Below are 27,038 nucleotides of genomic sequence, written 5' to 3'. Positions count from 1 at the left end.
AGCTCAGTAAAGTTTCCTGTGACTAAAAAGGGGAAACATAACCCCCATTTTTAGAAAAGGAAAAAGAAAATATCTGGAGAAGTACAAGCTAGTCAGTCTCACCTCTGTGCTCAGCAAGATCATTGATTGAATGCTCCTGGAAACTATACTGGGACACAAGGAAAATAAAGAGGTCATTGTTGATAGCCAACATAACTTCACCAAGGGGAAATTATGCCAGACCAATTTGGTGGCCTTCTGTGACTGAGTTATGATTTTGATAAATAAGGGAAGAGTGAGTGATGTCATCTACCTGGACTTCTCCAAAGCATTTAGTACTGTCCCTCATGACATCCTCATCTCTAAACTGGGGACACATGGATCTGATGGATGGCCTACCCAATGGATAAGAAATTGTCTGGATGGCTTGCACTCAGAAAGATGACTGGTCAACTGCTTTGTGAACACTTGGAGATCAGTGACAAGTGGCATTCTTCAGGGGTCAATACTGGGACCAGAACGTTTTAACTTCTCTGTTGCCGGTGTGGGCAGTGGGTTTGAGCACACCTCAGTGAGGTCACTGACAGCACCAGCCTGTGTGGGGCAGTCGACACAGCTGGAGGAAGGGATGGCATCCAGAGGGACCTGGACAGGCTTGAGAGCTGGGCCAGTGCAAACCTCATGGGAGTCAACAAAGCAAAGTATAAGATCTTACACATGGCTTAGGGCTGTCCCAGACATGGACACAGGCTGAATGGAGAATGGATTGAGAGCAGCCCTGCAAAAGGGGTCTTGGGGGATCAGCAGATGAGAAGCTGGACATAACCTGTCAATGTGCATTGACAGCCCAGAAAGCCAATTTTTTCGTGGGCTGCATCCAAAGGAATGTGGCCAGTGGGGCAAGGAAGTACTTCTCCCCCTCTACTCTCATGAGACCCAACCTGCAGTCCTGCATCCAGCTCTGGGGCCCCTATCATATTTGAATTAGGTCCAGAGGAGGGCTACAAACTAAGTCAGAGGGCTGGAGCACATTAGGCTAAGGGATCTGGAGCTGTTTAGCTTGGAGAAGAGAGGCTCAGGTGAGACCTCATGGCTCTCTACAACTGCATGAAAGGAGATTGTATTGGGGTAGGGGCCAATCTCTTCTGCCAAGTGTCAAGTAAAAGGACAAGAGGAAATGGTCTCTAGTTGTGGCAAAGGAGGTTCAGATTAAATATTAGGCAATATTTTTTCACTGCAAGTGTGGATTAGAATAAGTGCTCAGGGAGGTAGTGCAGTCCTCATTTCTGGAAGTGTTCTCAATATGAACTTAGGGATATGGTTTAGAGGTGACAGTAGTTGTGCTGGGTTGGTGGTTGAACAGATGATCTTGAAGACCTCTTTCAGGCTTGATTATTCTGTGATTCTCTAAACTGAAAGAGGGTAGGTACAGGAATGAGCAGTGTGACCTGGCCTCCAGGAGGGCCAAGTGTGTCCTGGGGCCTTCAGGCACAGCATCACCAGCCAGGCAAGGGAGGGATTGTCCTGCTCTGCTCTGCACTGGGGTGGCATCACCCTGAGTGCTGGGGGCACTTCTGGGTGCTACAGTATAAGAGATATTAAACTATTAGAGAGAGTCTAAAGGAGTTCTACAAAGATGGTGAAGGATTTAGAGGAAAAGCCATATGAGGAGTGGCTGAGGTCAATTGGTCTGGAGGAGACTGAGGGACACTCATTGTGGTATACAGCTTCCTCCCAGGGGGAAACAGAAGGACTGGCACTGATTTCTTCTCTCTGATGACTAGTGGTAGGACCCAAGTGAAAAATGGCATTAAAGAGAAGGCTTAGATTGGGTATTAGAAAAAGTTTCCTCAACCAGAGGATGGTTGGACACTGGCACAGGATCTCCAGGGAAGTGATCACAGTACCAAGTCTGTCAGAGTTCAGGAAGTATTTGGACAATGCTCTTGGGCTCATGGTGTAATTATTGGGGAGTCCTGTGCAGAGCCTGGAGCTGGTCTCAATGATCCTTATAGATCCCATCCATTTTATGATTCTATTATTTAAATTAGTTATTAGAAAGGAATTCTTCACTGTGTGGGTGGTGAGGCACTGCTAGGTGTTCCTCAGCAAAGCTGTGAATGCCTCATACCTGAAAGTATTCAAGGCTAGGTTGGATGGAGCTTTGAGCATCTGGTCCAGTGGAAGATGTCCCTGGTGACAGCAGGGGTTTTTGAACTGCATGATCCATAGTGTCTGAGATTCTGTGAACACTGTGGAGACAGCCCAAAGTTGTTGTATGTGCATTGCCAAGGCTTACCACCATTGACACATGTGGTAGTGATACCTCAAGCTAATACATGTAATCAATAATTTGAATTCATTTTTAAAAAATTTATATGCATGTATATTCTTTTGAGTAATGACTGGTCACTTCATTAATAGGCAACAGTTATATTCAAGCAATTTAGAATGGTTTACTGAGTCAAAGTGTTAGTTTCTCAATAGTGATGGGTATTCTAATATTTGATAATATGGCACCACATTGTGCTTAGATCCTTTGTACTGAATGATTCATGTACTTTTGCTCTGTTGCATTTTGTGAATATTTTATATCCAGAGAGAATTTAAGTTATAAATGCTGTTGAACTAGACTTGGAACACTGGTCATGATCAGCACCAACTATCACAAATAGGAAAATGCTGCTTTGTATGAAAAGTGCTTTTATGCTCAAGGAGCTTTTTATATTTAGGGTTTGCATAGTACCTATAAACTTAAGGTCTTATATAAGTGGAACGAATACTAAAATAAGTAGAGGTGTACATGTTTTATTTTAACATTTATTTTCGTACACAGCTAGGATGGTAAATTTCAGCAATGTGGTAATAAACAATAGAAAATATTAGATCTAGGGCAGGGAACCCTTGGGTAAATAATAGAAAATCTTAGATCTAGTACAGGGAACCCTTGTCAACTCAAACTGCCATGAAGGTGTTTCTGATTATTTGACTTGCAAAATTGACCCAACAATCACTAATTTTTCACATATTGCAATAGTAATTTTCCCATTCTGGTTTTATGTAAGAATTGTTTCTCTTTCTCTCTGATTTGTGGACCCAAGCCTTAATCCATGATTAAAAATGATTTTAAATACCTGATTTGTATCTTCAGAGCAATTCCTGAAGTGTGTTGTTCTTACTTTTGTATACAAAATAAGTAATCTGCAAAGACTAGTCTTAACCAGCTAAAAACCAAAGAACTTTTGTGTCACCTTTGCCTCTCTCTCTTCTCATCTACTTTCATCATGCATGGTCATGAAAGTATTCTTTAATTCTGACTAGAATTCCTTCTGTACCTTATCTGTTTATTCTGTATTATTCTCTATTTTTTCTCTACTTTGAACTATTTTATCTCTGTACATCCCTTCAAACTGACATATGCTTTTCTTAATGGTTTATAGAAGCTTTTACTTGAAACTTATTCAGGCAAGCACTGAATATATAAAGTGTTTTAGTGTGGAAGGGTGTAGTGGTGAACTTGCATTCTTTCAGAGAGAGGAGAGGTATTTATTTTCAATATGTATTTTCCTGCCTGAAGATTAAAATTTCCTTTAATTTCCTTTATACCACAGTATGATTTTTTTGTGGTAGCACAGTGCAGTGAAATATATTGTGTTCTAGTTGGATAAAAATCATTATTTGTTACATGCAGCAGTTTTATTTCAATAAATTTGATATATCTATTTATGTGTAATGGATAAATTGAAGTTGTTTTGACCATTAAAAGAATCAAGAATATATTAAAACATTGAGCTGTTAGAGACACACAGAGGCAATGTGGCTGCTTTGGCTGTAAAAGAAGATTTTACTCTTTCTCAACCTCATCCAAAAGGCCTTTCTGCCATCAGAATAATATCTAATTATATAATTATAATACATAATTTTATCATCCTTTGTGACCTCTATACATGTAACTTCTCTTTAAGTGTTTCTGCTTAGTGAGTTGTCAGGAAGAGTATTTACTATGGCTGCAGTCCTATATTTTGATCTCTAAGTCAAACTCTAATACTTATGCCAAGTGCCTTAAATATTAACTTGGCTCTGCACAACTATATATATATCTAAAAACTAACTCTGCATGAGTATATCATATTGAAGGATTTAGGCCATTTAGAGGGCAGAGTACTTTCTTCTTGCTTATAGGGGATAACAACTAGATTTAGTGTATGGAAGGGAGGGGGAGGAACAAAAGAACATTTTGTGTGTTTGCATGTGTGGGGAATGACACCAAAACCACTTTTTCCTTCCACACTTTAAACCCAACAAAACCATGCAGATTCCTCAGCCTGAATCACCAAAGTGTCACTCTAAAAACAAAATGTAATACTTAGGACTTCTTTTACAATGTATAGTGTTATTTTTAAAAAGCATTTCTCCCAACTTGATGGGTTTTTTTCCCCTGCCATGCTTGAGTTCAAGTTATATGACTTCTGTAGAATGAGGAAAGGGAATAAAAATGTTAATGGTATTATGCCTGCAAAATTATATCTGCTATTTCAGTGATGCTATTTCTCTGTGCCTTCTTTTGTTAGAGCTCATTGTTACTGACCTTCTTGTATCTTGTAAATACTGTATGCCATAAGCTCTTCTGCCATCCTAGAGATTCAGATGTATCCTTTGCTCCCTCATTGTGTGTTGAAGAGAGTCTTCTCCCATACAAATCTTAAATCACTTGTGTCCCAAGTGTCTGGTGCAGCTGTATAAAAGTATTTTCTGTGAGGTAGTCTGGAGCAATGTTTTGTGGGACTGGTAATACAGATGTGTTTTAGTGTCCTGTTTCTAAAATCACCTCATCTGTAGAAATTGTTAAACAGTTATTTGGAGTCATACACCCATGGCAGTGTGAAATAAATGTGTACTTCGGAATTTTTTTTAAAGTCTAGAGACAATAGGTACATAATAAAAACTCACAAAACTGAAAGGTTCATCAAGGTCCTTTGGCTAAGGTTTTAGTTCCTGTGCTTCTCTGCAGTCTTGGGGAAGATTTGGCAGTGAGAAGTCATGTTCAACTGGGATAGATTTTTCTCATTTAAAATTCCTTCCATTCCCATAGGGTATTTCATTAAGGAATTTCAACCTTTCTGTTGTTACATCATTGTCTTCAACTTTGGAAATAGTGTTGTCCCTTGATTCTACATAGTTAGAAGTATGCAGTCTATAAAGTCTGTTCAGAGGCTCAGAGGAAAAATGTTTTTATACTAAGACAATGTACAGTCCTCAGTGTGTGAACCTCCTTCATATGAGTGCCTGAATTTTGGATTTCAGACACACTGGTAAATGTATTTGATTTTTGTAAACGACAGGCATATGATGGAATTTATCAGTGTGTGTTTTCAGAGACGACTTTTTCACTTGATCACTTGACACTTAATCAGTTAAGTTGTACGTGTTTTCCCAAGTTATCTTTTACCTTTACTGTTTTAGTGTGCGTGGTTTCTTCTAGCTCGCAGTAAAACACTTTGGTTCTGGAATTGCTGTTTCCATTGTGTAATATACTGTTAGGTAAACTACTGTGTAAGATGCTAGATTAAAAACTAGAAATAGATAGAAATTAAAGAAAAGAGTATAATAAAAACCCAAAGATTTTGTGTCTGGTAACACAATATCAAAGATACATATATATGTAAGTGGCAGTTTAGTGTAGTATTTTGAACCAAGGGGATTATAAAGACACAACAGAGAAAAGGTCATGACTATCTCATACATTTGAGGCGATTTCATACATTACCTCTTCTCCTGTCACAACAAGCTCTTGTAAAAAGTCTCTCTCCAGCTTTCTTTTTGGATACTGAAGGGCTGTAGTAAAGTGTTCACAAAGCCTTTTCTTCCCCAAGCTGAACAATCCCACTCTCTCAGCCTGTCCTCCAGGAGAGGTGCTCCATCCCTCTAATCGTGTTTGTGGCCTCTTCTGGACTTGCTCCAGCAGGTCCATATTCTTCCTGTGCTGATGCAGCCCTGCAGGTGGGGTCTCAGCAGGGCAGGGCAGAGGGGCAGAATCCCCTCCCTCCCCTGCTGCCCACACTGCTCTGGATGCAGCCCAGGACACGTGTGGCTCTCTAGGCTGGGAGTGCCCATGGCTGGGGCAGGTCCAGCCCCTCAGCCACCAGCACCCCCAAGTGCTTCTCAGGGCTTCTCAATTCATTCTTCACCCAGCCTATAGTTGTCCTTGGTATTGCCCTAACCCACATGTCTAAGACCTCCCCACTCATTAACAGCAGTCTGTCTCCTTTCCTTTTAATTACCCTAGGTTGAGACAGGCCATTTTCTTCTTCTAAAAGGGCAAGCCTCCCCTATCTGAGCCTGCTATGTATTTGTTGTAATATCTTTTATGTAATTGGTGTGAAGAGTTCTGCTTATCTATGACTAAACTTACTAAAACCAAATAAATTTCTTTACTGCTACTTGCCTTTATAACTGAAAGATCTGGAATAACAGTAATTTAGTTAAAATTACCAAATGGATAGTGGTCTTCTATGGAAGACCTTGCCTTCCATTTCAGAACTCATTCTATCATGCATGCATGCTATGGTAGCTCTGTTGAAAAATACTTTCATGTCTGTCATGGACCTCAAAGCAAGGACTGGGGCAGCAAAGTTCTACCCACTCTAAGTGAAATGCAAGTTTGTGACAAGCTGGAGAACTTGAACATACATAAATCTGTAGGATTTGATGAGATGCACCTCAGAGAATTCTAGTTTTTCAGTGCTATACACTCCCTGAACACTATATGAGACATAATTTTATAGTTGCTCTCAACCCAAAATCTTGATGATCTCCTACTCGATGTGTCTATTTTTTTCCAAGTAGTTACCAAGTAATTTCCTGTTACATTTAGTGAGGTTAAGTCCCAAGAATGCCAGCTCACGATTGCTTCATATTTCAAATGCAGCTTTTTTTAGGTAACTGTAGAAACATGGTCAGATTTCTGAAGTTTTGCTTTCCACAGATGAAATTTTTTGAATTTTTTCTTTTAAATAGCCATCATAAAGCTGTGGTTTATTATACTTGAGTAAACTACCATGTGTATGCATTTGAATGTGTTTTCCCATTTAGATAGTAAAACACAAGTGAGGCAAGCTATTTGAAAAATGAAACCAGGGAGGTGAAAAATAGAAATTGAACATTTGTAATGGTCTTCATGCAAATTTTAAGTTTGGCAAGGGCTCCAATAGGACAGTTTGCTATGCTGTAGTTTTATTATGTTGTATTGGAGAACAAAATTTAATATATACCTATGACCTTTAAAGAAACATTGACTGTACAATTTGTGATCCATTTCTAATACTTTTCACTGACCAGATTTCAGATTGTATTGTATACTTAGCAAATATATAAAACACAGGAGGAATTGGTTCACAACCATCCAGAACTAATCACTTGCTTTATACAATTTGAGTTAAAGAATTTGAAATCTGTACACAAATAATATTCTGCTATACTTGGCAAAGAGTGTCAAACAGAACACACTAAGAGGTTATGTACTTTTCTTTGACTACTGCATGTTTCTAGAAGTAGTTAATTTTGCTGAAAAGTATGCTTCAGGTTGATTATCAACAAGTTTATTAACCCAAAGGTCAAATAAATTCAGAATATCTTCTGTTACTGATTCTTTATGTTTTTTGGTTTTTTTTTTTTTTTTTTTGTCCTCCAACACAGTAATACTCAACACCAGACTCTTATATGAAGGAAAATAAAAAGGCATAAAGGCCTTTTTCAGTTGTCCCTTTGAGTATCTTCATGTTTCTTTGTCCAAATATGAGGCTTTTTTAAGAGGCAGAATATTCAGAAAGTGACATCTTTTACTTGGAAACTAAAGCTCCTAGGTTGTTTAGAAATAGAGCCCTTAGAAGTTATTCAGGCATATTTTAAGTATTAATTCAGCTAAAACACTAGCCTACTAAGAACACAGAACCACCATCTTATAAATGGTAGTAATATTTAAAAATAAAAAGCTTAGATTTTCAATAGGATATAGAAGGCACTTAAATATTGCCTTTGAAACTTCTGTTTCACAACAAAAATAGGATTTGCTGGTTGTATTATAATTAAGTTACTGCCTCAGTAGATGGCACTCTTCCCTCTGAGTCACCAAGGTGCTGGGTCATCTGTATGTAAAGGTTCCCTTTTTTTACAGTGTGGAATTGATGCTGACTCCCACTGCTCATTAGAACATGAGTATCAGTTGCCATATTCTGACAAAATTTCTGTTTGACTGTTACATTTTTGCTTGTCTCAGTCTTTGCTGTGGCTGCTTGATAACATTCTTTTTCTGTGAACTTTTGTGTGTGTTAGTATTAAAATACTTGTTAAGACCCCTCATACTCCTCCACCCTTCACCCCTCAGCTTGCACCTAACAGGGCCTGATTGCCAAATATTTAGTCACCTAAATCTTATGGTTTTGATAGAGTTGTGTTCATGCCAAGGTGAAAATTATCTGTGTGAAACTTACACGTTCAGTTGTGTTGATACTCTGCACTTGCTGTATCCAAACAGGATCTCCTACTATGGGTTCTTATCTGCTAAAAGGTCTGATTGTGGCACTACAGGCATAAATGCAAAAAACCTGTAAATCCTTTAAAATATGAAGTACAGTATTTAAATGCATGCTTTTTGCATGCATGTTATTGAAATTCACTTGGAAATTGAATTTTACGGTGAGTGTGCTTGGGTAATATAAAGTTACAATTCTTACAGTTTTGAATATTAGTACCTTTGTCCATGCCATGCTGCAGATGTCTGCATCCCCTGAACCATGGCAACAAGAAAAAAAGGGCTTACTATCTCTTCATTATTCTTAGTACTTATGCCAAAGATACTGTACTTTTATACCATCCACAGACTTCTACACCACGTGCTTTTTCTTTTAGCACTTTATATAGCAGATTAGGGTAGTCTGAATTCTTCTGCTTTTGTGCAACCTGGTCATTGAAAAACAGTATCCACACCTTCTTCATACTTTTTCTGTACTTTCCACAGTAAGACAATTTAGCAAGTTACAGGTGGAAATAAGAACCAGGTTTAGAAATATGCCCATATTGTAATGCTGCTCATTCTGTTTTATGATACAGATTTGAAGTAGCATTCTTGGACACGTCCAAAGATTTTTGGTTTGTGGTGGGTTTTTTTTTGCTTGCTCGTTTGGGTTTTTGTTTGTTTGGTTTGATTTTGTTTTGGCTGGTTTTTTGGGGGGTTTTTTTGGGTGGGTTTTGATTTTTTTTTTTTTTTTGAGAGGACAGTTAAATCAGGAAAGACAATCTTAAGCTTTTTAAAGTATTCAGTGAGAGCTTCCAGAAAACAGAAAAGAATGCTATATGCTTGTTGTTTATAATTGTGCTTTGATTTATCTTCTGCTGTTCCTCATGGAACATTTAGTTTTACTCTTCAATTGGAGTTTTTCTTTCTCTTTGTAATCTGGTAAAATGAAAAGATAAATGCTCTTCAGCCTCCCAAGCAGAAATTACAACTACAGTGTGCTCCTCTGATGTTTTGTGATGTTTTGTTCTTGACACCTGTGATATATTCTCAGCCAGCAATCTATGGTTGCTTTACTAAAAGCTATCAGCTATCTGCCTCTGGGACTAGTGATCAGTTAAGTGGTGACAAGCACTGAGGAGTAGATTCTCCCAGAATCAAATTTCTTTCTGTGGTGACTTTGAAAGCAGAATCATTATTTTGTGCCTTTTCCTGCTTTAATGCTCTTTTAATGCGCTACCAGTTACACCTTGCATTTTTCTCCAGTTTGGATGGTAGACCATCTTTCTTTCTATAGAATTTTAGATTAGATTTAGACTTTTAGATGTGATTTCTAGATTCCTGCCTGCCTGCCCCCAGCCAAAGAAATCTACACATGACTTGAAATAGTTAATTACTTGTTTTTTCTGCCAAGCCTTTCTTGGGCAAACAGACTATCCTGAATATGTCCCCACAGCTTAAGTCCACAATCATTTTGAATCAGTACCTTCATGAGTTTTCAGAGTTTGACAATTTACTATTAGTCTGCAGTCTGAGTTTTTGGGCATGTGGTATTGCAGTTTGCTGGCAAGGTACACTTGTGTCCTGGGTACTGCAGAAAAAGGATGTTTCGACACATATGCACTTAATATATATACATATATATACATACACATACATATATATATATATATTTATTTATTTATTTATTTATTTATTTATTTATTTAATGAGAAATCATTGTAACTTTTATAATTTGGAATTGAAAGCTTTTTATTATCTCTCAGAACATAGTAGTCATTTAGGACAATTCTCTGTTTAGGTAATTAATACAATTAATATTTCTCCAAGTAGAAGAAGATATGTGTCCATGTTACAGAAGTTGCTACAGGGACTGACATAATTTTTAGCAATTAAACTGCATTAATCTATTAATGATCTTTGTGTCTTGTATCAGTTTTGGAGGGATGCTGCAAAAACACCTCTTATTGTTCATACCAGGTACTAAAGCAAGTCTGTGAATACATGGAGAGATGTTTTTCCCTTGTAAAAGCAGGTCCTTAGGAATAAGAGATTTCATTAAAAATACTTATGTATCTAGAAACAAAAAACCATGAAATGTTAAATTGTTTCAAGTAAAAAACTTCTTTAATTTTTACCTGTTTTTTTTAATTCTGACCCCTGCTGCCTGCCCCCTCCCCCCCCCCACTTGACCCCCTCAAGTGTTTTTCAGAAGACCAACAAAATTTCTGATCTTTTGTTGTTTTAAAAAATTGAAAATGTTGTCAGTAGCATATCTTAGCAGTGAGATTTTATTTGGTAGTCTGGAATTTGTGTAACCAGACTTGTTACTCATTCACAAATGATGAAATTTTAGAACTCTTAGTAATGGCTTTAGATTTGGTACAAGACTAACTGGAGTGTCAAGTCCTGGTCAGTCTAATGGAGAAGGAAAAATATTCAGATCATTTAACAAAAATATTTTTTCATGTTTTTGGTTGGATTCTTTCTGAAGTTTAGACATAGTTCATAAATAACTTTCAGTTTTGCATGTTTTGGTGTTTTAAGTACATGTTGACCAACATGACTTTTCTGGGAAGGCTCCTAGATCTACCACAGAGTAAGGCTCATGCCAGGGAAACATAAGAGTCTGTGTAATAGTTAGACATATAAGCAACAAGATAATAGAAGTTAGCTTAGTCCATGAAGCTGATTGTTTCACTGTCAATAAGATGAGAGTTAATGCAGTTATGATCTTGGAGGACAAGATGCCTTAAGGTCAGGGCAGAAGGATAGAAACTGCCAAAATTCATTTTTTCTTCTCTGTATGGCAAATAACAAAACCTTGTTTTAAAATTAGCTTTGTAGTGAGTTACAGAATGAATGACTATCCAATACTGCTGTTTGAATCAAATTGCTGCTGTAGGTATTTGTAACATTATGTTAGGACATCAGGTATAAATTATTAAAGTTAATATTTTTGTTATTTCTGAACATTTTGTTCAGGTTGTGTTCTGAAAACTTAAGAACTTGTGTTTTTGGGAGCTGGTAACATTCAGCTTCCAAATGTATGTGATTCTTTTTCAGACCTTTTAAGATGGCTCTTTGGATAGCACTGAGGTTGCATTTGGATTGTCTTCTCACTACTTCAGCCAGACCCATGTAAATCTCTCGTTTATTACTCTCAGCAGCTTGAAAAAGGGAGTGCTAAGTTATTGGATAAATAGGCAGGAAGAGGTACAGGCAGTTCCTTAGCTTGCACATTAATTTAGCTGTAATGAAAGGTATTTGCTTATATTGTTATTTTAGGACAGTTAGTCCTGCTTAGAAATTGCAAGGTCATAAGTAATGCTGACAAATGTTCATTGTCCAGATTCTTTCAGAAGAAATTTCTACCCTATGAGCTCTTTCAACCATCGGCCAAAGCAGAGTGAAATATGTTACGCAATTGTGAACAGTGTGTTTGAAATCAGTTAAGAACAAGAAATTGTACTTCAAAAACCAAGGAATTTTTCAGATGTGTGAAATGCAGTATCTTAGGCCATGGAAGTGTTTATGGGTCTTTGACCAAGACTGGTTTTGAAGCTATTCCATTTTAATCACATTTTGGTTATGATTGTTGATTATTTGGTGGTTAAAAAAAACAAGCATAAAACAATAGCAATAGTGTGAGATGCACTTGGTCAGGAGAATTGTGATGTTTTGCAATTCTATTTTTGGTTATGTCTTAAGTCAATTAAGCAGATTGTTTGGCAGTCCAAAAACCTTTGTTCCTGTATGTGTCCCTTCCTAAAAATGGCATTCTAAGTAGTATGGTGCTGTGCTAGAGGTAGTAACTTCACTGAAACGTGTGGGTCTTCTTTATAGTCTGTGCACCGCTGAAATCACCATCTCTCCCCTCATTACTGGAAGGAAACTCTTTTCTTGCATATTCTCATAAGTAGCTCAAGAACTTAAACAGATTCATGACTCTTAATTATATAAAAATTTTAACTAATAAAAATAACATTTTAATTCAGATTTTTTTGCTTTAGGCTTTTACAAGTTAGAATCATAGAATAATAGAATCATTAAGGTTCAAAAAGACATTTAAGATTATCAAGTCAACTTGACAATTAACTGTCAACCCAGCATCACCACCAATAGACCATATCTTCAAGTGTCATATTCACATGTGTTTTGAACATTTCCAGAGATGGTGATTCCACCACTTCCCTGAGCAGCCTGTTCCAATGCTTTACAACCCTTTCTGTGAAAAAATGTTTCCTAATATGTAATCCAAACCTCCCCTGGCACAATTTAAGGCCATTTCCCTTCATTATGTCACTTGTTGCCTGGAAGAAGAGGCTGACCCTCACCTTTCTACAGCCTCCTTTCAGGCAGTTGTAGAGGGTGATACGGTCTCTCCTGAGCCTCCCTTTTTCCGGCTAAACACCCCCAGCTCCCTCAGCTGCTCCTCACAGCACTTGTGCTCCAGACCCTGCCCCAGCTCCATTGCCTTTCTCTATCCCCACTCCATCACCTCACTGATTAGTAGGGAGTGGCCAAAAGCTGAGCACAGCATTCAAGGTGTGGCCTCAGCAGTGCCCAGCACAGGGGGACAATCCCTGCCCTGGCCCTGCTAGCCACAGCATTGCTGATCCAGGCCAGGATGCCATTGGCCTTCTTGGCCACCTGGGCACAGCCTGGCTCATGTTCAGCTGCTCTCACCAGCACCCCCAGGTCCTTTCCAGCCACTCTGCCCCAGCCTGTGCAGCTGCCTGGGGTTGTTGTGACCCAAGAGTAAAACTTGGCATTTTGCCTTACTTGACCTGACACCATTGGCCTCAGCCATGATCCAGCCTGCCCAGATCCCTCTGCAGAGCCTCCCTGCCCTCCAGCAGATCAGCACGCCCACCCAGCTTGGTGTCACCTGTGAATTTGCAGAGGTTTATACACATAATTGATGAAGATGTTAAACAGGACTGGCCCCAACACAGTTCTGAGGAACAGCACATGTTTTTTTCCAGGTTCTTCCAAGCAAAAGTGGGAATTTGATTAAAGTATTTACATTTGTAAATGACTTGTATTTGTTGAATAAAGCTATGCCTGACAATAATAGAAACACTAAAATGACTTAAGCTGAACAAATGAGAACCAGACTACTTTATAAAGCAGAAATTACAGTTAATATATTAAAAAGAAAATCAGATTGTGGTAGTTCCTACATGCTATCCAACCGCTTTTAAATCATCCTTACTTTATTAAACTTCTAAATTGAGCCTTCCTTTTCTATAAATCTGGGAGAATTTAAATGTTTTAGTTCAATAACTTTACATAAATGAAACTAATAATTAAAAAGTAATAATTTTATTACCTTAATACAGTGAAATTCTCCCCATTTCTTCAGCCACAATTGAAAGAAATATTTTCTTGGATGTGATCTTGTTTGGAGATCTTACAGTATTTACCTGGCATTATTTATAATGGTTTAGCTACATTAATTTCTAAAATTTAATAAGGCAAAAAGAAATAAGGCATGCTTATTTTTCTTTCAGCTTCAACTTCCTGGATTTCTTACAGTTAGTGTTTTGGGTGATTGTGTTGGCATTGCAGAAGAGAATGTCCAGAACAATGCCAGGTGTCTCAAACTTTGCAGTCAACTAATTGGGGAATGAAGTTCAAAAGCTTTCATGTGTGGTTGTTAGGAAGATGTAGCATTATTCCAACTCAGAGTGGAAGGGAAAGGGAACATCTTCCCCCAGTTTTCTGTACTGCTGAAAAAATTATTTCTATATTTATTATTAATATATTAATACTATATTGTACTATACTATACTACAATAACTATGGTTCTAATGATGCTTCTATTTTGAGTAATGTAATTTACACGTAATTTACTTTCCAATGAATATTCTGAAGAGTTGTGTTAGAATGTAATATTTATTTTTTCATAATTATTAATTAAATGATGTGAAGATTTTTAGGTAACTCCTACTTAGAATCTATTGGATTCAGTTCGAAAGGAACCTCTGGAGGTCTTCAGTCCAATGTTATCCTCTAAGCAGAGTGGGCTATGAGATCAAACTAGGTTTCACAAGACTTTACCCAGTCAAATCTTGCAAAACCTTTTTGGGCAGACCACTTTACTGCTTGACTGCCCGCATGGGAATAAAGGTTCTCCTTGGAGCCAGCCAAAATTTCTGTTCAGCATTTAAAATTTTATAAAACTCATGGGAATAATTATTTTAATAGTCTCATGGTAATATGCAGTATGTGGTAAAAAATAAAACAGAAGTTCAGGTCAATTTTAATATGAAGGAGTAGATTGTCAATTAAAAAAAGTAATGGAACTTTTCTTTCATAACATCTGTAGGGGGAACCAAACTAATTTTGGAAATATAACTGTAAAAGTTTTCAGAAAAGACAAAAAGTGGCTAAATACTTGGTGGGCCTAATAAATGTAATAAAGAGGAATTTATTAATTTATTTTCCCACCTCAAGATAGGTTAGCTTTGAAAGACTAGTTTAGAAAGTGAAGTCTTGAATCATGTATGGAAGGTTTAAATCTAAGGAATCACTGATAAATTCCTTTTGACAATCATGTAGTTTTAATATGGATTTAATAGCTTAGGTTGAAGAATTCATATACAGAGCACCCTGACACGTGCATCCCTTTGCAGGATAGATCATGGTTTCTGAAGCTCATTTACTTTCCTATCTAGTTCTGTGATTCTTTTTCTTTTTGTCAGGAGTAATAAAATAAATTGCACCAGCTTAACTCTTACTTTCTTTAAGGTAAGAGGAAGCAAGGACAGATGCCTGCAGACAGCCTGGATAGATACAGTTGATTAATCCTAACCTGTATACAATAAGAGTGGTGTGGTTTATGGGCAGTGACTGCTGTAAAGTCAGTTAATGTTCTCATGGTATGCAGCCCTTTGTTCACAACAGTTAGTTGCTGTTGACATTAAAATTATTTGTAAAAAATAAGTTATTTTTCCTGAAATGAAAATGATAATGATAAATGATAATAGATGCTACACAAACTTTTTTTGTCTTCAATAGAGCTAATATTTCTTCCTGGCTTGTATTACATAGAAAAGAAGATGAAACAAAGATTTGCATGCAGTTCTGAATTGTATGGATTCTGCTTTTCATACAGACACACTTCAAAGATCCATGTGAAGTGCAAGTATTCCATTTGCCAGCTCCTTTTAAAAAAACCAGAAAATCAAATTAAGTTCCTTCTGGTCTCAACATGACAGGTTGATGAGCTCTAACCAACTCAGACAAGATCTCTGACATTTCTTTTCTTGTAAACTTGTGTATTTCTTTTAAACAGATCCTCTTTGTTAGAGCAGTCTTTGCCTCTGCTGCCATTTAATTCTATGTATTTCTTTTCTTTTCCATTCACAAGCAGACCACAGAATATGCTAGCTTCAGACTTTATTAGCTGTATTTTGCATGTCATCTGGAAAACTACCACGGATGTCCAGCACTCAATTGGCTTTGTATTGTTCTTTAAGCAATCAGATCAAATTGTTAGCTGACATTTTTCGAAGAGAAGAAATCCTTTATTGTAACTTATTGTAACACCACTTATAGAAAAAAGCACCAAACTTGTAAAATATATTGCTGTGAGTATGCTCTTAAGACAAAAAATTATTTTGATTCTAGTCCGTGTTAAAAATCATTTGGGTGGAATGACTGTCTTTGTTTTTGACCTTTAGAAGAAGTCAGCAAATAAACATTATTGCATTGACCGAAGAAGGTTTTAATTAATGCATTAAGGTACTGAAATTTAGCTCTTTGTGCCAATATAATTTGGTGATTCTTTAGCTGAGTCCAAGCACAGGGTTCTCATTATTTTCAGGAAAAATAAGTTGTGACAGTATATATGTAAGAGTTTCAATCGTTTTCTCAGAAATTTTGTACAAATATCAACCAGAAGTAGCAAAACACAACCACTGCTCCTGTTATTGGATAATATTATTATTTGCGTGAGAACATTTGGACTACTTGTCAAGTATACATTGTTAATCCAGCAAATTAAATGTATTAAAGATTATTGGGAAAAGAATAAAGAACCTTATAATGCAGTTGGTTAAACTGGGCATGGTATGCCTTGAATAGTTTGTATCACTCTGGCCTACTCATCTCAAGAGGTTTTCAGAGAATTGGAGAAGGGGAGCAAGGATGACTGCAAAATCTGTGACTTTCTTACAAGGAATGACTAAATTGAGGACTCTCTTACTTGAAGAAGTCAACTTTTGGGGAAGGCAAATCTGGGACAGCACTTCAGTGATCTAAACAGTTACATGATTGTATGGGGGGCATAAATGAGGAAAAAATCGTTCATAGCGTCTTTCACCACAGGAACTTGAGACTGTCCAGAAAATAGAGAAGAAGAAAGACTCAAAACCAGGAGAAGAGAGGCAGCCCTTCTTAATGCAAGGTTTAGCTAATGTTGAAACTTCTTGGCAAGTCACTTTATGGAACCTGGACATATGTATAGGTTGAAAGGTTGGCTAGGCATGTTCACAGAAGAAAAATCCATTGAAAGTACTAAATACACAGTAGCACATCTGTCTCAAAATGTCTGAGCCAAAAATAGTTGGGAGAGTACTGGTATAATTGACGTTTTATGCTTGCAGTGGTGTTATTCTTTCTTGGGCCTTCTCTTAGTTCGTTGTGAAGGCAAGGTATTGGGATAGTGGAATCTGTGGTCTGGCCCATGTTGCAATTCTTAGGTTCTTCTGTACCAGGTGTGGTCTGTCATCCTAATGAACTGATACTCTTTACAGCCAAGGCTTAGCCTTTCATGCATATGCAGTGTGAGTAAGGGTAAATAAAGTGGACATTTTGTGTGTAAAGATATGTGATCTTCTCAGAGATTGTAAACTAATTGTTTACAATATTCAGAAATTTAGGAAAAAGGCATACTCACAGTAAAATCACAGAAAGAAATAATAGAAGAACCCGGAAATATATGTGCAATATGTTATTGCTCTAACTTGTCTAATTTATTTCCATCCAACAGAGCTAAACTTGATTAGTAATCATAGCTGTTAGCTGTGTTTCCCTTCTGCCAGAGGTCCAGACTAGTTGCTTCCTATTTTCTGCTGTGTGGCAGGATGCCCCCAACCACACCTATGTAATTAGTTTTGCTAGCTTTCCTTTTCCCCAGACTTGGTTGCATTAGCACCCTCTAAAAAAACCATTGCCCTACAAGCTGCTTAAGCTGTCCAATATCAATGTCCTTTGAAAAAAAGTTTTATGTGTTAGTTGCTGGACATATCCTGAATGTACTGATGGAGAAATTACCAACAGTGTACTTAGAGCAGATATGTAGAAGTTTCTGGTTTATTCTCAAGCTCAGTTTGAGCTAGCTACGTCTGTATAACTCCATCTAAATTTTGGCTCAATACTGAGAATGCAATAAAAGTTTAAAATGCTTCTGAGGTTCAGAATGCAACAAATCATCAAGTATTTCCTACACTCTGGCGATAGTGCAAATGCCAATCTCTACGTTACCCCTGAATATTATTGAAATCACCATTGTCACGCGGGTAGGTGGCTCTATATTTCTGATGCACTTTCATAGTATTTTTTATAAGGATCAGGAGTTATTCTGAGTGTCCTAAGGGCACTAATAATAGTACTGATTGTGATAAACTTGCAATTGCTATTCTATTCTTACATTGCCAAAATTGATGAATACAAATGGCAGCTTAATTTTTTTTTTCAGAACTGTGTTTATTTTTACATTTTTGACTGCATTTGCAGTTTGCAGTTTAGAAAAAGTTGTATGGAAGTGTTTCATTTACAGTGCAGTTATTTAAAAGATTTATATAAATCAGGAGAACTAGAACTTATGGCAGCAATAGTTTTTCTGGCTGTAAATCAGAATTTATCCACCCAAGCTAAGTATCAGAATAAAGTCCAATAGAGACAGACTTTGGTTGTCTATGGCAGCATTAAAGACATGGAAAACTAATAATAGAAAAAGCTATTTCTGATGAGTGATGTGTAACATGTATGTTATTCTTTTCCTTCCTTGGTTTAAATAGCTCTTTTTGGTTTGAGGTTTTTGAGGAAGGAACCAAATAAGACATGTTCTTTATTTTAAGGCAGAATGCTGTTGTGGTGTACCACTTTCTGTAAGGCAAAGGATGTGCTGAAGTAAACCTTTAAAAAGACATAAAAAAAACTGTGTAGCAGAGAGTATTAATATTGGTAACCTGTGCAAATCTAATGAATGACCAAATTATCTTAGGAGTTATTAATTCCGTTGCAGTTCTCTAGTATTACTGACATTTTCTGCAGTTGCAAAATGACCACTTTTTTGATATAGCCATGCCAAAAAACCAAAAAGGGTGAAGGTACATGACAGTCACTGTTTTTTTTTTCTTTTTTTAGATCTTCCATACTTCAGAAACAGGAGTTGGAGTTGTCAGATAGCCTGAAGGTTTTGATCCATTCAAGAGAAATCTGAGATTCAGTCTGATCTGTTCAGTTTATAGTCATAGGTGTTGGAACTAGATTAATTTAATTTTTCGTAAGAGGTACCTTTTTGCCTGGTCTTTTACCTTTGTTCAAAAATGGGACAACTATGATTGGGTGCATAGATAAATCATGTTGCACAGCATGAAGATTAAAAAGTAAAAAATATGTAACCCTCATAAACTTGTTAGGTTTATTGTTGAGCAAGAGTGTGTGAGAAGGATAGTCCTTATTTAAAGAGCTTGTTCTTAAAACCTATAATAATTAAAAAGTGAGTGTCAAAAAGTATAATTTGGTTTAAAAGAAAAAATAGAACCTTGCTTTCAGAGATAACATGTTTGGAAATATTCCCTAAAAATGAAATATAATAACTGGTAGTATTTGGCTCTGTTTACTCTTAGCTGGGAGAGAATCAGTAATCTTTATTTTAGTTATTTTATTTTCTGACAACCCTTTCAAGCAGATTAACTGGCAAATTGTCTAGTATTATATATATATGAAGTATGTGTTCACCTATCTGAAACTTATAAAGAGCTTCATGTCCAATCATACATATTTGTTGGTTTTGCCTAACCTGAATTTTCTTACTTTTTTTTTTTTTACATTTGAATTCCATCCAACTTGGTAGGTTTTCTCTCATTCACTGTGACTGTATTTTGGTCTCGTAAAATATTTTCCATTAAGAAATATTCCTTCAAAAGACTTGGTTATTTATGTTACTATATATCTTAAATGTTACTCATGGTTATTGGTGGCTCTCAGAGTAGTTTTGGAGTAGTTTGATGTATGTATAAGTAAACAGCTGGTGTTTCATACTGATTTTGAACAGTTTGCTTTTCTAATAAGAATTTTCCTGTACTTAAAGCAAAGACATTCTGTGAGTTATTCTTGTTGATTAATGAAATTCTTAAAAGTGTATCTAATACTAGTATTCATGTATGTTTCCAATCCTGTAACAGGTATATTTCTGTCTCGGTGTTAATTTGATGCAAATAGTCCCTTCTGGCACACTGGACATTTCCAGTAACATACAGCTAGTAATAATAGTGTTTTATAGAGACTCTTTGCAGTTAATGGGCCAGTTTGGATAATGAGACTGGTAGAAAGGGCAATGTTATCCTCGAAATTATAAATACACATTAACATGTAAGGAGAAATAATTCATTTTGCCTTTGTATCTACTACTGTTTATGCCACTGTTATAATAACTTTTTGAACTGTAATACACACACTTCAGAAAGTTTGAAAATCCCATGAGTGCGCATGGTGGTGACAGAAGGGCCACAGTGTAATGGCACAATTCTGAAAAATCCCATATATTAATCTGATTTTAAAAAAAATTTAAATAGTGATTTCAAAGGGAAGAAGCTCTACTGAAACAGTGGGACTCAGCTTTGCTGATAAAGGCATGACCATATCCCCCAGACAGACACTGAAACAATTGTTTTTTTCAGAATAAAGAGGATTTCACAAAGGGCTGATGACAGTAAAAGAAAAATCAATTAAATGGTAAGATGCAGTCTCTGTTCGTGAAGTACCCTAAGCCACAGAGCTGGGGACTTCTGTCAGGGGAGGCATCAGTATGAGCGGTCCTGTTTCCTTTGCAAACACTCACAAATGACTGCTGTGGAGGGAAGGGCAGATAACTGGAAAAACCTCAGTTATCCAGTTGCTTTCAAATTATGCTCTAAATAATTCTTAGTGTGAGATTGAATAGCTTTTAAGGAGTATTTTTTAACTTCTCTAGCTTCTAGAACAGATTACTTACATTTTTATGCTAAGGGTGGGTGGAGGTACAATTGAATCATTGTGATGCTTTCATATAATCAAATCTGTGAATTAGTATGTCTCTTTTTTTGAAGTTTATTTTTATTTTTTAAAGTGAGAATACACTGGCAATCATGGAACTCTCTGTGAGGTACCTAGTTGCACAACTGCATGCATTAGGCCTGAAAATGGACACTTTGCAGGGATCAGGAAGAATCTTCTTTCTCTGCAGGAGACAAATGGCTGTATTCCGCTAAGGTGCCTGAGATTGGCTATAACTGCAGATAATTTACCTGACAAGTTTGAGCAGTGCTTACAATATTCAAGAGGACTTGTCTTTCTTATCTGTTTGACTTAAGTGTCCTGCTCAAATAATCAGTGTCATGCCAGTCATCAGATTTGCAAAGGAAATGGACTTTTTTTCAGGTTAGAGTTACAGATAAGAGAGTCTTCTTGAAGAGATAGTCTGTAGCTTACATCTACACTAATACATTAAATAAACACATCACTGCCTTTTTTATTGCACTGAGTACCACTGGCACAGATCTTGTGTACACACTACTAAGCTGGCATCTCCAAAACGGATTAGTTTTCTATGTTTTGCCTGTTAAGAATCATGACAATCTCCACAACTTTTCGTGGGAGTTCTTTGAGATCAGTTGTTCTCATGGGTCAAATCTGCACAAGGAGTTTCTTAAAAAAATGTGATAGAGTTTTAAAACAGCTTGATAATGCAAATAGTAGAATTTCAGTGTCCAGTGTGATCCCTTTCACTTTTTAATACAGTGTGCAAGTATATTTTAGCATGGTGCCTGTATATCCTGCCAAAAAAGGCCAGGATTTTTCCTTTTTAAGGTGTCCCTGTACGGTGCACTAACTCTTGCTGTTTGATCCATGGCATGACAGGAGTGTACTGCTGCTCCAGTCCTTGACCAGCCTGTTGAACAGATAAAGGTCTGTCTGTGCAGTTTCCTTCTGGCTGATGTGTCAGTCAGAGTTGTCAGTGACAGCTGTACATTCATCATGCTTTTCCTGTCTGTCTGTGCAGCTCTTCAGCAGCCCCACAGGAATGCCCAGCAGTCCCAGACCACTTCCCCATCTGCCTCATGAAACATCTTCTGATTTCTTCAGGGCAGGCATGGCCATGTAATCAACCATCTTCCCTCCTACCTCTTTTCCATTCCACTTCCCCAGTGTGGTCACATTTCAGGGGCACTGCACCCACTTTATTAGGAGTTATATGATCTTCTTTTTTGGCTTGGGCACAGATTTTTCTTGGCTGTCTCAAAATGGTCTGGCTGCCATCTTATCCCAAGTTATTTACCTATGTAACTGTGTTCTTTCATTCAACTTTTGCGTGGTGTCCCTTTTACACCATCTGTCAGTGAATTGAACCAACATTTTTGCAGTTGTCATAATTGTGACTGTTTTCATAATCTTTAATGGTTGGTTGAGATAATTGTTGGCTTGAGACTCTACCTTTTGGGTCTCTTTAGCTCCTTTAGTATTTACTAGGCTCCTGGTGATTAAGCTGCATCTTTGTGCTGCTTTTTTGGGTGTGGGCTTTTTGTTTCATTTTGTTTGTTTGTGGGTTGCCTTTTTATTTTTTTATTTCCCATAGCAACTAGACCTAGCTAATCTCATGGGCAATCTTGATTATTTGTATTTTTAGGGGTTTCTTATCTTAAAATTACTAGCTGTCAAGTATTACATCTGTCTTCTGCATTTGGAACCCAACATCTGAGAACTAAGTGGATTCCTTGAAGGTTCAAAATAAAGTTATAAGAAGTGGTGTCAAAACAAAAAAAAAAAAAACAAAAACAAGTTAGTCTGTTTTTAAATCATATAGAGAAGCAAATGAGGAAGCAAGCAATTTGGTTCATAAGAATGCTGTGAGCTTTCAGACAAATCACAAGGAGAAACCATTCATATGAAAGTAATATGATGAAGAAATGGAGCTGGAAGATGATGTAGATAAAGTAAGTCATTAGACTGAAATATTTTTCAAAAATTCAAAAAATTTGTTCTTGGGAAACTGGGGGCTAGGAGAGTGTATGAATATCCTTACAGGAAATTAATCATCGTCTATAAAATTTGAATATTTAGTGATGGCTTATTTAGAACATGTCACTACCCAGATATGTTCTTGAAGAAATAATTGGTGTATTGGAAAATAAAGTTATCTTTTCCATAGTTTTATTATCTAATTTAAGTTTCATTATCATCACATTTTCTTAAAAATGCTAGGTTATGCACAATGAAGAACACACAGTTCCCAGCAAAAACTGAAGAATGCCGTGGTCTTTGTTTTTCAAAAATATAACAGAAGCAAGGGACTTAATTTATATAATTCTCTCCTGTCACAGTTCTTTGTGAAACTCAGCCTAAGGTGAGGAGTAACTTCAGATTCATACCTGTAGGACAATATTTTGATTCAGACCATCAGGAAAGTTTTCAGCTCTGCTGAAGTCAATGACAACATTTTACTTGAGTTGAGTGGAATTGCCTTTGCTCTCAAGCATCCATTTTATCTAAGGATGTATGTCTTCAATTGTTTTTCCTTACTGCCATTGGATATTAAAAAGCAGAAAACCTGTGTATTTCAGAGACTTTTTTCCATTCAGTTCTCAACTATGTTCTAAAGAATTTAGTTAGGGTTTTTCTCACTAAACAAGACTGAGCCATCTGCTTTCTCTGAGGAACAGATTTTGCTTGAACTTCAATAGGATTAGGTTCAGACACTCTCGTGAGCACAGAAAGAAGAAGTTTGGTTCCTTAATTATGTAAAAGGCAGGAAAAGTTCAGTAAAAATCCTTCCTTTACTCGAATCCCTGTCATCTCGGAACTTAGGGACATTTCAAGAGACATAAGAATGATTTTTTATAAGAATGTTTTCTATAATAATGCTGATTTGGTTACCTTCTCCTCCTCCAGACAGCAAACAGGAAATCAGTGCACATTTGAACCACCTTGATGAAATTAATGCACATGAATATTTAAGTTCAAAATCATAGCTTAATCCCACAAACTGCTCCACACTCAGTACCCTTTAAAAATCAAAGGAATTCCATGTGGTCACAGCAGTCTGCATGCATAGAGAGTTTACTGGATTTGTTCCAAATTTTAAGCTTTGTTATTTTGTCCATGGATTTGGCTTGCAGACAGACCATAACTCTTTTAGCAGTGAAAGGTATATATCTTGTGATCAGACTCCTATGTGATAGCAGTCCTTACAGTATTTTTAACAGACAATGTCTGGTGGCCCAAAATTGGTAACTATTTGGGTTTAAAATTAAAGCATAAAGATGGTATCTTTTAATGTTTTTTTTCATTTGGCTTTCTAAAGAGTAGAAATTATTCTGAAGCATAGTATGCTTCAGAAATAAAGGAAGTCAATATAAATCCTTGAAAATAAATAGCATTGTGGGAGTGAACTTTTATCACTATCCATATTACAGGATTGCATATTCAAAACATGAAGGTGTGATTAATGAATTGACTGCTGCATGACCACTGCTATTTTAAAAGCTATGCCACAGAAAACATTTTAATTTCATGCTAGCTCCAGATATTTACATATTAACCACACTAAAACTCATTAGCTTCTGTGTTTCAAAGATTGTATCTACAATGACAAAAATTTTCCTTTAAGGAAATATTTCAGCTTTTTGCAGAATTGGTTTTCATTTTATGTTGTTAGCACATATTCTTAGGATACACTGTAATTATGGAAGTATAATGAGAACAGCACTATAATGACAGTTGATAAGATGTTTTTAAAAAATGGTATAATAATTAAGGGTTCAGTTTTTCAAATGAAACAAAAGACTAAGTAGTACAACTTACACTTAATATCGTTTAGTTGATAAGTGTGAGACCATAGGAGGCTTCCAATTATGCTGGATAAGTAAAACTTAGGGTTTAAGAATCAGTAGCAGTCTGTTGCCATGCTGCTGTAACTTCATAAGAGAGTGGTAGACTGCTTTATGGAGCTGGTGATTACAAAGATCCACTTTAACCATTTTTTTCTTGCTGGCAGGTGTCCCACTGGCCTGAGGCCAGCGGCTGTGAGTGTACTGCAGCTTGTGGTTTACACCAGAGTGTAGAAAAGGCCGACACCAGCTGGCTGCACATAATTAAACTGATTGCGGTCTGACAACTTGGACTATGATACAGATATGTGATAAATATACAAAGTATCTTACAAACCTGATTCACTGACATACTTTATCTACTTTTTTTTCTTAACAGATATGATATCTGCACTTATAAAAACAAGCCTTGTGGAACACTGGGTAAGATTATAAAGAGAAATTTCAGCTCATATTTGCTGTTTCCTGGCTTTATACTTAGCTATTGGTTTATTGACTGATTACATCTTTTTAGTTTGTACTTTCAAAGTTTTGCAGTTTTATAAACATGAAAAATAAAAATAATCTAGATGGATTTTGAATTTGATATATTGCTGGGAGTTTGAATTGTGTGAGCTGGTGCTGTGTATTTCATCACTGACAGCTGTAATACTGATAAAACCTATGACTCAATTTTACTTCTTACAGAAGAGAACTTGCTGTTTGTTTCCATTTACTGGTGTCCATAATCTAAAGAAAACAGAAGTAAAAGTCCTCAGGAAGGTTATAAAACTACCCCCATAAACCTTACAAAAGGAATGGACTCTGAGGTTTACACTATTGCTGTGCTGTACACAGCAAGTATAGCTTCATGTTTTTCCTTTCACAGACTTAGAAAAAAAAAAGTACATTGATAGAAAATACAATAACATTGAAACTACTTAAAACAGTACTTTGAGAATGGAGAAGTGCACACGTCAACCTTAGATTAAGGATGGAGAGCTATTGTTCTCTCCATTCCTAAATGTCACCAGTAGTTATTTACTACTATAAATAACTATAGATGACCTGTAAGTATAGGTTGTTGCCTCCAATGATGCTCTAACATATAAAGGGAATGTTCTTCAAAGATTAACATAATATTTGTTTAGATTTTGTTTTCAGTTTGCATCCTTTCATAAGCCTCTTTCTTGAAGGTGATTAAAGACAAAATTCTAATTCAGCTACTTCATATTATTAATACTTTTCTCATTCTGAATTCATGATGTATTTGCTTCGTCTTTCCCTATATTACTGTATATCACTATTACTGATAGCCTTAACCCATGTTAATTTTTTCTGTAAGTCTCTCACAAGTCAGTACAATGCTTCTGGCAAAGGGGTGTAGTTTACATGGGGAAAGGTACCAGAATTTTGCCTGCTATAAACATAACAAAACCCACAGCATGCTTTAGTAAAAGGCAAATCATTATGATGAATTTCCAAATGTAATTGATTTTATTTGACATTGGAGGTCATGAAACTGAAGAGATGATGTCTTAGAAGTGGCTTTGCAAGTGTTAAAAAAGAAAGGTTGAAAGAGAATACATTCATGCATGAACTATCTGATATTTTTACTTTTGACACAGATCATTAATGTACTAACTCTTACCCTATCAGATTTTGGCATAAAGGCAAATTTTGCTTCACTTGAATCCAGTGTAACAGAGGATAGATTTGGCAAATATTTTATAAAACAAAAAGTTTAATTAAAAACAAATTAAAAATAAGAGTCACATATGGTATCAGTTCCAACTTACTGTTATAGGGGTCTTGGCAACTAAACCATGACAATTTTTCTGCATTATAGGCATTGAATTGGAGAAAAGACTAGGCCCTGTAGTCCTCTTTTGCAAGGTATTTGATATGCTTAAGTTGTACTGACATCCAATAACTAAAGTTAATCATATATATAAAGGAGTCTGTGAAAAAAGCCACAGAGAGGTCTCAGAAGGTCAAAAGAAACCTGAATAATTGGTATTCTAGGAAGAGACAGAAGTAGAAGATTTCATGTGGCATAAAAATCTGTATCCTATTTCAGACACCTGAGGCAGGGAACCTTTCATGGAACCCCTTAGAAAAGATCTCAGACATCTGTGCAGTGTGTCTGTGGCTCCAGTGAAGGACAAGTCCTTTTAAAGTCTGAGTCACTGACTGAGTTCTTAGCCTGATCCCCGTCACCTACTGCAAGCATGGAGTTATTTTACTGTGATCTTCTCATTTGCTGAAGCAAGCCCTCAGTTATAAGACCTGAAGATGGAGATGACTTTATCATTCAAATACGGTGGACTTTGCAGGGGAGCATCATAGTTGTATATATATGTATTGCCATGTTGTCTTCAGAATTCTTCAATTTGAACACCATGGGTGAACTATAATTGCATTTTTTGCAGGTTCCACACTGCAAACTCTCCAGACACACATTG

At 36.6% G+C, this 27,038-nt stretch overlaps 1 protein-coding gene across 2 annotated transcripts in view; it reads left to right on the top strand.

The window, feature by feature from the left end:
* Nucleotides 1-27,038, top strand: part of ADAMTS6 (ADAM metallopeptidase with thrombospondin type 1 motif 6) — a 134,627-nt gene that overhangs the window by 27,459 nt on the left and 80,130 nt on the right. For both annotated transcript variants that reach the window (XM_054517918.1, XM_036404041.2), the window contains exon 7: nt 24,974-25,017. In XM_054517918.1, coding sequence (XP_054373893.1) covers nt 24,974-25,017 — 44 coding nt within the window. The remainder of the gene's footprint in view (nt 1-24,973; nt 25,018-27,038) is intronic.

This window comes from Molothrus ater, chromosome Z (assembly GCF_012460135.2).
Source record: "Molothrus ater isolate BHLD 08-10-18 breed brown headed cowbird chromosome Z, BPBGC_Mater_1.1, whole genome shotgun sequence".
NCBI classification, from domain to species: Eukaryota; Metazoa; Chordata; class Aves; order Passeriformes; family Icteridae; genus Molothrus; species Molothrus ater.
Note: the sequence above shows the minus strand (reverse complement) of the source record. Positions and strands in the feature narration are given on the sequence as shown.